At 41.9% G+C, this 13454-nt stretch overlaps 1 protein-coding gene across 8 annotated transcripts in view; it reads right to left on the minus strand.

Moving 5' to 3' along the window:
* The window catches only part of LOC310865991 (serine/threonine-protein kinase VRK1-like), a 26319-nt gene extending 13666 nt beyond the window's left edge, over positions 1–12653 (minus strand). For 7 of the 8 annotated variants that reach the window (XR_014569863.1, XM_083775247.1, XM_083775246.1 and 4 more), the window contains exons 1-7: positions 12516–12653; positions 3917–4055; positions 3624–3679; positions 2774–2843; positions 1425–1512; positions 550–658; positions 63–155 (exon numbers count right to left, since the gene is read on the minus strand). Coding sequence is in view for 7 of the 8 variants with exons in the window: in XM_083775247.1 (XP_083631373.1) it covers positions 63–155; positions 550–658; positions 1425–1512; positions 2774–2843; positions 3624–3679; positions 3917–4046 (546 nt within the window). In the remaining variant the exon portion in view is untranslated. The remainder of the gene's footprint in view (positions 1–62; positions 156–549; positions 659–1424; positions 1513–2773; positions 2844–3623; positions 3680–3916; positions 4056–12515) is intronic. The other variant, XM_083775243.1, reaches the window with a different exon arrangement.
* Between the last annotated feature and the right edge of the window lie 801 nt (positions 12654–13454).

The raw sequence follows: 13454 nt of genomic DNA on the forward strand, positions 1-13454 counted from the left end.
ACACACGGTGAACAGTACACTATAATGTACTTGCATAGTAAACTGTAGAGCTTTAAGCTGACCTGGTCAGGGTCTCTGTGACCCAGCATCAGATTGGCAGCTTTGATGTCAGCGTGGACATACTCATGGTCATGGATGTACTCCAGAACGTCCACCTGGAGAAGGAAAGGAACGTGTGAACATACAGTACACATGTACACACCCCCAAAGTCACATACAGTATACAACATTATATTGCCACACCATTGGCTGTCATTTGAGTGGGAACATCAAGTGCGATGAAACTGACGCAGTCCAATTCACAACACTACTGTACAAGCGTTGTTCCACTATCCTCCATTTTATACCAACTTAAGTTCAAGATCATGTGGGTCAATATCTAAAGTTCCCCTTGACCCTGTTGGTTCACAGGTAAAACTATACTCTCAATTTGTGGAGTATAGACGCTTTGAGCAGTGGATATGTACTCAGCCTTGGCCTCCAATCCATCGCCAATCAATGCATATGAAAGGACCTGAGTCGGCAGCTCTCCACGGCGGGTAATCTCACCAGTCTCCGGCCGAGCTGGAGCACCGTTGCCTTCTTCAGCCGACCTCCGTTGTGTTGGCAGGCCTTCTGCAGGTCGCTGCCCAGGCGGTCCATCGCCATGAAGCGGTACCTGAACAAGAAGGTGCAAAAGAAAGATTTTCATTATGATATAAAGCACACATTTTGGTGAATCTAGAGGTCAAACTCTTAAACCCTGACCGGGGTCCGCTAGGGCCCAAAAGAGGGTATGCGCATGCATAAAGTGAGTGGCAAATCGAGTGGCAAAGTGACTGGCAAAGTGAGTTTACCAATGTGTAATGTTTGCCCCTCGGTAGGCGTTTCCGCATAACTTCAGGGTATGATGATGATGTCACACGCATACCCTCTATACATGATCCACTCCTTTTTTTCTCTACACCAAATTTCTTTGCTGAAAATAACCGATATACAAGCTTGTATTGCTGTGTTGTGACATATTGTGAGCTTGTAGATCTGCTATTTTTGCAAACTGTTCGCCCCCAGAATAAGGACGGTAAGGTGCATGTGATTCTGCAACCTGGCAGGCCTAGGGTGGAGGTCAGTACCTGGTTCCAACCTGGCAGGCCTAGGGTGGAGGTCAGTACCTGGTTCCAACCTGGCAGGCCTAGGGTGGAGGTCAGTACCTGGTTCCAACCTGGCAGGCCTAGGGTGGAGGTCAGTACCTGGTTCCAACCTGGCAGGCCTAGGGTGGAGGTCAGTACCTGGTTCCAACCTGGCAGGCCTAGGGTGGAGGTCAGTACCTGGTTCCAACCTGGCAGGCCTAGGGTGGAGGTCAGTACCTGGTTCCAACCTGGCAGGCCTAGGGTGGAGGTCAGTACCTTGTTCCAACCTGGCAGGCCTAGGGTGGAGGTCAGTACCTGGTTCCATTGTGCTCGGCCAGTCCCGATCCCCAGTAGGTTGGAATCCCTAGAAAGTCCAGTTGCCTGTCTCCCGTCCATCTCTGCACTGTAACAGGACAGATACTTATTTGAGCACAAAGAAATGGAGAGTTCCAGATAGATTAGAATAACCTGCACACAGAGAAATGGAGAGTTCCAGATAGATTAGAATAACCTACACACAGAGAAATGGAGAGTTCCAGATACATTAGAATAACCTGCACACAGAAAACATTGTCTATGCCTAGATACATCCTATATGAACTGTTAAAAGTTTTTAAGAAATAATGTTGTTGTTTTTTGTTTTTTACAGCAAGAGTATAAATTAAGCCCAGCTGGTGGTAACAGGTGCTGTTACACTCAACCAAAGTATGCTGAAGAAAGGCCATTGGATCACCAAAATCAGTAGGGTTTATCCTGCAATCTGCCTATTAAATCTTCTGTGCAAACAAAGCCGACATTCTATTCTGAGCAGGAATGCACTCAGCAACTTTCATGGCAACCTTCCCATTAGATATTGTGCGATATTTTGGGTGCAAGTGAAAGAATTTGGCCTAATGGTGGCGTTAAAGGAAAGGTCATGATGTGGTCACACAAATCAGTAGGGCTCACCCTCCAGGGAGCATGAAGGTGAACATGAAGTCCAACATTGTCAGCATTAAGACTCCCACCGCTGAAGAGACTGTCGGTGGGTGTTGGTTCTTATAGTGGAGAGATTTGTCTTGGTCTTTAATTAAGAGCATACTTTTACTAATCAATGACATGTACTAATGTGAAGTTGACTTCATTAATTCCCTAAAGACTAACCCCCAAACATCTATACTTAAATCTATATGTTACCTTTTTAAGTTTAAAAAAATGCCCCCTTTTCAAGGTGAAGACTGGCTCAGATGTTGCACACACACACACACACACACACACGCACACACCTTTTCAAACAATGTGCCAGTGCCACACATGCACGCACCCACACACATACACAGAGGCCCCTCACAGAGCAGTAGTCCTGGCGCGGGCCTTCATGGCGACCAGCCTGACTGGCACTCCACCAGACTGGCAGGTGGTCAGGGGCCCCAGCGGGGGGCTTCGGGCATCATTATGTGTGAGTGCCTCCCCCCCCCCGCACATAAACACAGCTCCCTTGCAAATGCCAGGCGTTGGAGAGCTCAGGCGAGCACACAGAGAGAGAAGGGGGAGGATGACTGCCATGGAGGTACATGTTTGCTTTGGCTTATTAATTGCTTTGCGGCCGGGCAGCGAGGGCCCCTGCGTCAGCATGGACACTTCATCAGTCAAATACACTCGTGCTCCACTGGGCTGCTACTCACTGCTCTCTGGCTTGGCTGCCCTCTGGTAGAACTTGAGCTCGGAGAATAGGGGCCCGTTCTCATGGTACTCCTGCACACACATGACACAAGCAGATGCTGTCCATCATTTCATCCTTGTCTTACCCCTTCACACAAAGCATTAGTTGTATTAGCACAGTTCTATGACAGTGGTATGATTGTAATGACGATGGAACCAGAAAAATAACAGATTTTTGCAAGCCTCCATTGTACAACAAAGTACAATACAGGGCTTATGTGGTTAATCAGACTCATCTATTTAGTTGATTATAAATTAAAAAAAAATGAATTCTGTGCTGCTTCGTTGATATAAGAAACAAAATGATTAAAAATTGGTTCTAAATATCAGTTTTGGTATATTTCCGGTAATTGACCAGACCTAACACATAAACACATATATATACAGGCTTAAACTCAGTGCCACACACGACACAAGCAGATGCTGTCGATCATTTCATCCTTGTCTTACCCCTTCACACAAAGCATGAATTGTATTAGCACAGTTGAACATTAGTCATAGCTGATCTATGACAGTGGTACGATTGTAATAATAATAACTGAAATTAACTACTGGCACACATGTGAAATTTAGATAGTGTAAGTAATTCTATAGTAGCCTAATTCTAAATTATTCAACATTTTTCTTTTTTAAATAGCAGATGTAGGTTTAAGGGTTTAAGATAACACTAAATTCAGACTAACTTCAGAGTCCAAACGTTAGCCTAAGTTCATGTGAAGGTCATCATATTACAGGTAAATGTGTGGTTAAGAAGCATTTCTATCCTTTCACCAACTGTTAGGAAACAATGGTGGAGATGTTTGGGCTACTCACGATTTTTATGACAAAATCACTGTCAGCTGCAACAGGTGTGTCCACATCCTGAGAGGCTGTGAGTAGTAGGAGAGAGTGAAACATACATTTAAACACATTTCATGGAAAAACAACATTTAGATCTGAATTAGGTTTCTTGAAGTTAACCACTTAACCACCTTCTATAATTAGTCATACTAGAACGTCCACTCCATTGTTCTGCTAGATCTGCTATTTTCGCATCACACAATTGCCCCAGAATAGGGGATGCTATTGTGGTTACACGCAACAATGTCAACATCACTATGGTTTACCCAAATAGATCAGCCCAAAGCCTCCTTGACCGATGACCTTTCCCAGCATCCATCTCTTCTTCTCCGTGTCAGTGAGAAGAAAGCCTTCTGGGAGTGGTTTAGGCAGAGCCCTTCTCCTTGGAGGTGCCATGAGAGCCTACTGGATAGAGAAATGTGTAACAAAATCTGAATCACTTTTATTGACACAAGCTGGACACACAAGGAACAGTATAAATGTTCCCAATATTTATACAGTCCTTTCAGTATGCAAGCCCAGTAAAGATTTTAATTTCATGAAATGTGGAATACCGTATGTATATAGCTTCAGAACCGTCTTTCTTGCAGTTGTGAACGCAATTAAGTCACATGAGGAAATGAGGAAGTATTCATTTGATAGGGTAAATCCACTCACAATAAGTGGAAGTGAGACACAACATCAGCCAGTGAGTGACCAAGACTGATGGCACTATGGTGTGTTGACTTAAATAATAAAACGATGAAAAAATTGAATAAATGGAAGCATGATTTCACTAGTACGTTTCGTTAGTTTCTGCATTCACTTTCAGCAGACAACGTATAATCTTTTAGATCAGTGGTTCTGAACCAGTGGTCCGGGGACCACCAGTGGTCCTTGAGGGGGTTCCATAGCTCTGGTCAGGGCAAAATTACCATTAGGGCTATGGACCAGAGCTAGGGTTCCAGGTGGTCCCCCAGCTAATTGATAGAGAGTTGATAACAAAATGGACCCTTATATTGTATAGATCTTTAATTCTCAAGAGAGTAAAATGTAACCAAATGGACCCATAATTCATGTTAGCCGCAATTTGCAACTCTAGATTTTTTTACAATGGGATGAATCTAGAGTTGCAATACCCTCCATTGACTCCCCACTCATCTTTTTTGGTTTGTGATCTGCTACTCACCAACATTGCAGTTGCAGTCCAAGCTTGAATTATCCTCTTTTCAATCTGCCACACCAATCTGCGTGACACCCAAAGAAGAGGCAGACGCAGCGCGACGCCCCGTCACGCACGGCCTGCTATTAAACATGCGCTCCCCCTCACGTCTTGTTTTACGGCCTGTCGCAGAATTACAAAATGGCGGCTCGGAATATCACTCTTGGAATATTTTGGACAGAAAGTAGCTCATAACATGTCTAAGGGGGATTTTTATGAAAAACAAGCTCGGCAGATTGAAAGAGAATAATTCAAGCTTGGACTGCAGCTGCAATGTTGTTGAGTTTAACTTCGTTTAAGACATGCAGATCACAAACCAAAAAATATGAGTGGGGAGTCAATGGAGGGTATTGCAACTCTAGATTCACCCTAGCCCCTCTCGGAACCCCCTGGGTCAGCCCAATCCGAACCGATCCGGGCTGACCCGTAGGGTCCCTGTGCGTTACTTTTTTTCGTATGGGAATGTTGGAACGCGGACATAAAAATCCTCGGTAACATCGTGTCCGCGCCGTTTGACGTCTTCTTTTCGTTTGCGTTATTCTGAAGGTGTCAACTATAAGTACCTATACATACCGCTGCGAATTCTCTTGTGTCGCGGAAGCCGTTAAGTATCTTTGTTCGACCGATTTGGAAGCTTTGATTCCTCTCTTCCTGCCTTGTTTATTGAAATCCAATTGTACCGCCTCCCGCTGCGGGGTTGGCTTGTACCGGCTACGTTCCTGCCTCTGATCTGCTCTGTCATAGCTATAGCGCCACTAGCTAGCCAGATAGGCGGTACAATGAGGTGTCAATAAACAAGGAAGGAAAAGAAGAATCAAAGCGACCAAATCGGTCAAACAAAGATTAAAAATACTTAACGGCTTCCGCGCCACAGGAGATATTCGCAGCGGTATGTATAGGTACTTATACTTCAAACATTCAGAAGCCCTCACACGAAAAAAAGTCCTCAAAGAGCGCAGACAGGCCGTATCCACGGTGTTTATGTTTTATTTATGTCCGCGTACCAGGTGGCAGGGTAGAGGTGGAATAGGACGTACCCCATGCTATCTGAGTCACAAAAATGTCAGAAACTTCAGTAGCATTGGGTTCTGCTTGTAGGGCTAGATTCACCCCATTGTAAAAAAAATCTAGAGTTGCAAATTGCGGCTAAATTCATGTTACAAGACTCAAGACTTAAATTATTGTTAAACACCTGGCTGACTTAATTTACACAAAGTCTACATAATTAGAGAATGGAGAAGAATTGTTATTTTGATCAAAATTTGCCTGTTATCCCTCCTATAATGACACGAACATCAATACAGCATGGAATTGTGGACAACATACTCTTTATTTTTGGCTCTTAGAGGCTACAGTACATCTCATCAAATGGTGGTCCGTGGCTCAAATGCAGAATACATAAATGGACCTAGCCCCATATGTGCCCTCTCCCTACGCTCATTTGTAGCTCCGAGATGAGGTCACACACTGGGCCCCTCCCACCGCGTTTCAGAAACGGCGCAAGTTTCCGCAAACATCGTTTCTTATCCTTACCACACCATTAATCCAAAACGTGTAGGGCCGATGCAGGTTTACACTAATTCAAATTTAGGATCGGCCCAGAAAATCCAACTCGCCATTTGAACTGAGCCTTTACATCCCGTCTTTTGTCAGTCGCTTCCATGTTTATCAAGGAAGTGTGCGTGCGCGTGCATGTCGAGTGAACAGAAGTCGGTTGGAAATTTCGACCAGGGGAGGTGCCGGGGAGGCGCTAAAGCTTTTAAACTTCATGAGCGTAGGGAGAGGGCACATATTAGTACTGCGACAATGGCCCCCAGAAGTCGGCATAGCCCCTACCGGAGTTAGGACCAAACACAACATAGTTTTTCCTCATCTCTAAGGCCTCCCATACATGAAATGGATTCTTGTATAAAAATATTTTACTGCAAAAGTGGTGAAATTGTTATTTAAAGTTATACACCTCAAACTAAAAATAAAGCTTGTCCGTCTGGTGGGTGAGGCACTTAAAGGCATGTAGATTCACAATGGAAGCTCTGAGAGGTTCAAAACTTGGCATACTTGAAGCCAGAACATACCTCTACATTCTAGAAAAGACTGAATGTCAATATGAGATATAGTCATTTGAACACATACTTACAGTAGGCGGAATTGTACATCTATGTAGATGTCTTCTCTACTTTGTAGTGACTCTGGAATGGATTGTCATAGCAACACATATGATGGCTTGTAGGAAAGGTGAGGTTCTACTGAATCCAGCAATACCAATTGTGTAAATGTAGCTTGCATAATCGTGGAGTTATGGCACAAAACATATATGGTGTCCCAAACGGGGGGAAATAAAACTAATGAAATCTACAGTATCACATTCGTTTTATTTTTACTTCACTTATCAAGGGTGGGAAAACATAAACAAATCACTTGAGTAGAAGTCCCTAAAATGTATGAAATGTCTCAAACTTGAGAAATTAGAAATTGTGAACAAATAGATGCCGCTTCAATAGAGAAATATGCAAGCCTAGATTGGAACTACTAACTATTATTATGTTGCAGCACATGACCTGGATGTTCCCTCATCAAGCTCAAATCTCAATATTATCCTCATAAATATAAATAATCAAGTTATTCATTTCTGTTATTTGAGTTATTTGGTTACAGTCAAGTTATACTACACTACAGTATTTGGCTCCACCTGCATCTTATTGCCTACAGTATGTGGCTTTCTTCATAAAATGACAGGTAAAATCATTTCACATATTTTGGAATGTGAAAAGATGAGATGAACCTTGTCAAATCAAGTAGCTATTTAGCTGACTGGAGTGGAGAGTGACCTAGCATTTAGTTCTCTTTAGTGTAACAGAGCCTACTGCCTGTCCCGTAGTCTACACTGACAATAGCAGAACCCTGCCCTGACACTGTTTCACCAGAATGGAAAATAGACTTAATTAGCATCACTTGTAATATGGTTACTGCACATACAGTGCACATACAGTGCCTAGAAATAGTGTGCGCAATGCACAACATAGATACTGTACAAATTCTGAAGTGTATCTTTAAACTTTTACCAAAATGGAATATTGGATCCAAATCTTTGTATCATCTTTGCTAAACAGTTGGAAAAAGGCACGAAACAAGACCCATAATGTATAAAGCCCACGGCAGAAGACCTTCAACACTAACTGTTGTTCAACAGAGAGATGATGTTCATAAAACCCTGGCAAACCCAAATTCAATATACTCTCCTCTCCTCATCATATACTGTATCATGTTGAGAAAACTACTCCAGTAAGACCAGAGTGAGAGCATGCCGTCTCGTCAAGAAGACTGAACAGGTACAACATTGTTGAATAGGATACAACACTGTTTAACATACAAATACAGTGATGTAACTAGGGTGCGTTTTGCGTCCAAAAACGCACTTTATAGTTTTGGGACGCAATAGACCATCAACCTGTGCGTCCATGGGATGCACTACTGTACTCCCACTGAAAAGAAATCGCGGGGGGAAAAAATGCGGTAAAACAATAATCTACGGAAACGATCATTTTGTATGCCCACATCCGACCTCATCCTATGTTATAAAAAATTAAATCCATGTAGAAATCGTTGTAGAACCACTAATTTGTTGTAACTACATTGTCAACACAGCGCGCCGCCATGTTGCTCAGGCGAGCTCTGACCGGGGAGCGGAGCGCTCCGAGCGCAGCCTCTAGAGTAGACTAGAGCCGTTTAGAGAGAGAGTGACGACAATTGAGTGATCAGTGACGCTTGCAGCCCGTTGCAGCCCCACGAATAAGCAGTGAACGGAGATGTCGCAACTCTCTCAACTAAACCGCGCTGCCTCCGACAGAAATATTTAGGGGAACATGTTTTAGCGTGACAAGCAGACCCGATTCACAAACAGACAATGAGTCACTTTAAATGAGCTGTGCTGCAGTGCATTAAATGAACCATACTTAAGCTCACTGATTGCACCACATTATTATTATTATTTATATATTTTACATTATTTTGGTGCCATTATATTATTTACTGTTCTGCATACGTTGCACTGTTGTGTTGTTCTGTTTGCATACTTTGCACTGTTGTTGCAAACATCTTTGCAAATATTAAAGTTTTCAGATTTGGAATTGTATTCACTTCTTTCATACATTTCTACATGAATATAATCACATTATAACAATCAAAAATGAAATGATAGTTTAATGCTGCAATTTGTAAAAATGACAAAATGTGACTGACAAAACGTCGCTGAAGTGGGACTCATCAAATGTCCCTGGGACTCATCTACAAGACCATCCCTGCATCCTGGGACTCATTACATTGGAAACCTAATTACATCACTGCAAATATATTGTTTCATTTGTGGGAAGGCCAGCACAATTGATTGATTGATTGATGGATTTAATAGTTTATTAGACATAAATGTAAAAACAGCAACAGAGTACAGTCATACAATTAGTCCAAAAGGGATAGCACAAAAAAGTCCTTGCGGTCTTGTTGCAATCAGTTCATAGACAAAACCAGGACTACTGGTCAGAGTACCAGAGACAGGGCCTTCACATGGTCACTGGTCAGAGTACCAGAGACAGGGCCTTCACATGGTCACTGGTCAGAGTACCAGAGACAGGGCCTTCACATGGTCACTGGTCAGAGTACCAGAGACAGGGCCTTCACATGGTCACTGGTCAGAGTACCAGAGACAGGGCCTTCACATGGCCACTGGTCAGAGTACCAGAGACAGGGCCTTCACATGGTCACTGGTCAGAGTACCAGAGACAGGGCCTTCACATGGTCACTGGTCAGAGTACCAGAGACAGGGCCTTCACATGGTCACTGGTCAGAGTACCAGAGACAGGGCCTTCACATGGTCACTGGTCAGAGTACCAGAGACAGGGCCTTCACATGGTCACTGGTCAGAGTACCAGAGACAGGGCCTTCACATGGTCACTGGTCAGAGTACCAGAGACAGGGCCTTCACATGCAGCATCAGAAAGATTGATGAAGTTGTACATCGGCTGCTCTCGTACCCAGATCTCTTTGCATATGATGACAAATATCATAAATGCTACCTAAAACACTAAATATCTAAACGAAATATAGCAGCTATAAAACAAAGAATTAGAACAGCAGACCAGTATCTATGTCAAAGCTTTTATTAATCTCACTGAAATAGTTAACATCTTTCTTTAAATAAATGAAAGTGATGACAAGTCATCACTTTCAATAAATAAGAGTTATGACATACTGAAGACACTGGTCCATGGTTTTCTTCATCGATATATCTGCAGGTCTATGTAGTAGTTCTGGATTTTCTTGGATATTTGCATCTTCTCTCATTGTGCCCATTTCCCATGGGCACACTTTTAGAGCATGCAACATCAGACTTTCCATGTTCTACAAATTATAATGCTGTATGTTTCCAGGGTTTGTATTTAGACAATATCATCTTCTTCCTCAGAGTCAGTGTCTTCAGTATGTCATCATAACAGTCAAGGAGTTTATATACCGTAAATGGAAATTGGTGCATTTACAGTATATAGAGCTTTTATCCAAAGCACTTTACATAGATTGTGCATTACATTCACACATTCAGTCACACACCGATGGCAGAGGAAACCATACAAGGCACCGACCTGCACATCGGGATCAATTAGGGGTTCAGAGTCTAACTCTGGGGGAGCCCTGGATCGAACTGAGAATATGGTATGATATAGTACTAACGGTATATTGTTAGTTCACACTGAAATTTGTCTTGCGAACCTCACGGTTCTCCATCCAGCCGCTCTATTGGCCACTCTATCCCTGAGGCACTGCCGCCTCGGCATATTACCAGTATTATTGTATATTTGTCATCATACACAAAGAGATCTGGGTACGAGAGGAGCAGATGATGTACAACTTCATCAACCTTTCTGATGCTGCATGAAGGACCATAAGTCTCTGGTACACATACCAGTACCAGCCATAATGGCTGTCAGATGTTCTGGTCTTGTACTGGCCTTCACACAAATGAAAAATATATTTGTATGTTAAACAATGTTGTATCAACCCTATTCAGTCTTCTTGATGAGACTGGTGCAGGCATGCTCTCACTCAACATTTGCAACTTGCTCATTACTGCAGCATATTGTCTGTATATAGAGCCACGGTGTTATGAACATCATCATCTCTCTGTTGAGCAACATTTAGTAAGATCATTTTAATTTTGAGTATCTGCCGATACCGATTTTTCCCCATCTGAAAATTATATTTTTATGCAACTCCTCCAATATCACAATAGTACAATATCCCAAATCACGGACAATATACAGTCTAATATCATGATATGGCTATCATATTGATACTAGGGATGTCCCAATCACATTTTTGTGCTCCTGATCTGATCATTTAAAAATGTCATGATCGGCCCCGATTTCCGATACACTTCACATTATAAGATCACATAAGATGCACATAGGTGGAGCCAAATACTGTAGTATAAATTGACTGTAACCAAATAACTCAAATAACAGAAATGAATAACTTGATTATTTATATTTATGAGGATAATATTGAGATTTGAGCTTGATGAGGGAACATCCAGGTCATGTGCTGCAACATAATAATAGTTAGTAGTTCCAATCTAGGCTTGCATATTTCTCTATTGAAGCGGCATCTATTTGTTCACAATTTCTCATTTCTCAAGTTTGAGACATTTCATACATTTTAGGGACTTCTACTCAAGTGATTTGTTTATGTTTTCCCACCCTTGATAAGTGAAGTAAAAATAAAACTAATGTGATACTGTAGATTTCATTAGTTTTATTTCCCCCCGTTTGGGACACCATATATGTTTTGTGCCATAACTCCACGATTATGCAAGCTACATTTACACAATTGGTATTGCTGGATTCAGTAGAACCTCACCTTTCCTACAAGCCATCATATGTGTTGCTATGACAATCCATTCCAGAGTCACTACAAAGTAGAGAAGACATCTACATAGATGTACAATTCCGCCTACTGTAAGTATGTGTTCAAATGACTATATCTCATATTGACATTCAGATATTGACATTCAGTCTTTTCTAGAATGTAGAGGTATGTTCTGGCTTCAAGTATGCCAAGTTTTGAACCTCTCAGAGCTTCCATTGTGAATCTACATGCCTTTAAGTGCCTCAACCACCAGACGGACAGGCTTTATTTTTAGTTTGAGGTGTATAACTTTAAATAACAATTTCACCACTTTTGCAGTAAAATATTTTTATACAATAATCCATTTCATGTATGGGAGGCCTTAGAGATGAGGAAAAACTATGTTGTGTTTGGTCCTAACTCCGGTAGGGGTATCTCGAAAACTAAAGCACTTTTTGACTGTTTGTTGCAGGACTATATGGGGCTAAAATGGACCATGATATGACAAAGATTGAAAAACACAGTTTTAGATTAAAAATAGCCCACTGGTAAGCCAATATTAAGCGATTGTCTCATGATATAACGTTTTGAATGTATAATGTATACTTTGCATAGCCTGTGCCCTGTTAGCAAGCAATGCTAGCTGAACATCTGACAAGAATTCAGGAGCAGAGCTAGCCTATAGAACAGAAGTTTCGCCCCAACCAATGAAGTAAAATTACGATATAACCGCAGATGGTGATCATTCAAGCCACTTGGTTGTTAATTACCTTTGAAGTGAGGCCGGTGTTTTAAAACCTATACTGGTATAATCATGTGATGTGACTGCTCTCTTCTGACATACTGCTCCTCTAGCACTGCCGAAAGCAAAACAAAAACAAAACTGTCTCACTTCCTGAAAGCTCGCCCCTCCCGCTACTGTTCAGCCAATGAGGAGAATGATTCCTCCTCCCGCTATACCCGTTTCAGTTATACTTATTGTTTTGTTAATTGTTATTATTCATTCAAGATAAACGGCTCATTGTTCACCTTCAGGTCCTTCACACACCAGAGGCTTCCCCTTTCTTTTTCTGTTGTACATAGAATACACTGTGATACGTACAGTGCACAAAGTTATAGGTAACACAACAGCTACTGGGGGGGAAATAAAAAATACTGCTACCAAGATATGCACATGCTTGATGACGCTCTTGAATCTATTTAATTCTCTCCTTTCTCTTTGCACTCTATCATTAATAACTATGCTGCTACATTGTCTGAAAAGCCAAACCAAAATGAGTTTTACTCATGTACCTGCACAAGATGTAACAATTACAACATTGAACCTTGGTAGTTGTTTAATTTCACTACAATTCAATTATCCAATCCAATTCTATTCTATTTTTGGTATTAATTAATTGTACAGTGACTGTTGTAACACTGTTTTAATACTGAATCTATTTCACAATTATTACACAATTTCACATAATTTAAAACAGTACCAACGTAATCAAAAAAGTCAATCAAAGAACAAGATTCCTTTACAGGATCTCCTCACTGGTCAGCAAAAACACCTTGAAGACCTTAACAGGAGCCCTCGTACAAGGTTTCTTTGACTATGCATCCACCTCTTGGTACCACAGCACCTCAAAGGCCCTTAAAACAAGGCTCCAGACCTCCCAAAACAAACTGGTCAGGCTCCTACTTGGCCTCACCCCCCGAACCCACCT

Source organism: Protomyctophum parallelum (genome assembly GCF_964188405.1).
Source record: "Protomyctophum parallelum genome assembly, chromosome: 10".
In the NCBI taxonomy this organism is placed as follows: domain Eukaryota; kingdom Metazoa; phylum Chordata; class Actinopteri; order Myctophiformes; family Myctophidae; genus Protomyctophum; species Protomyctophum parallelum.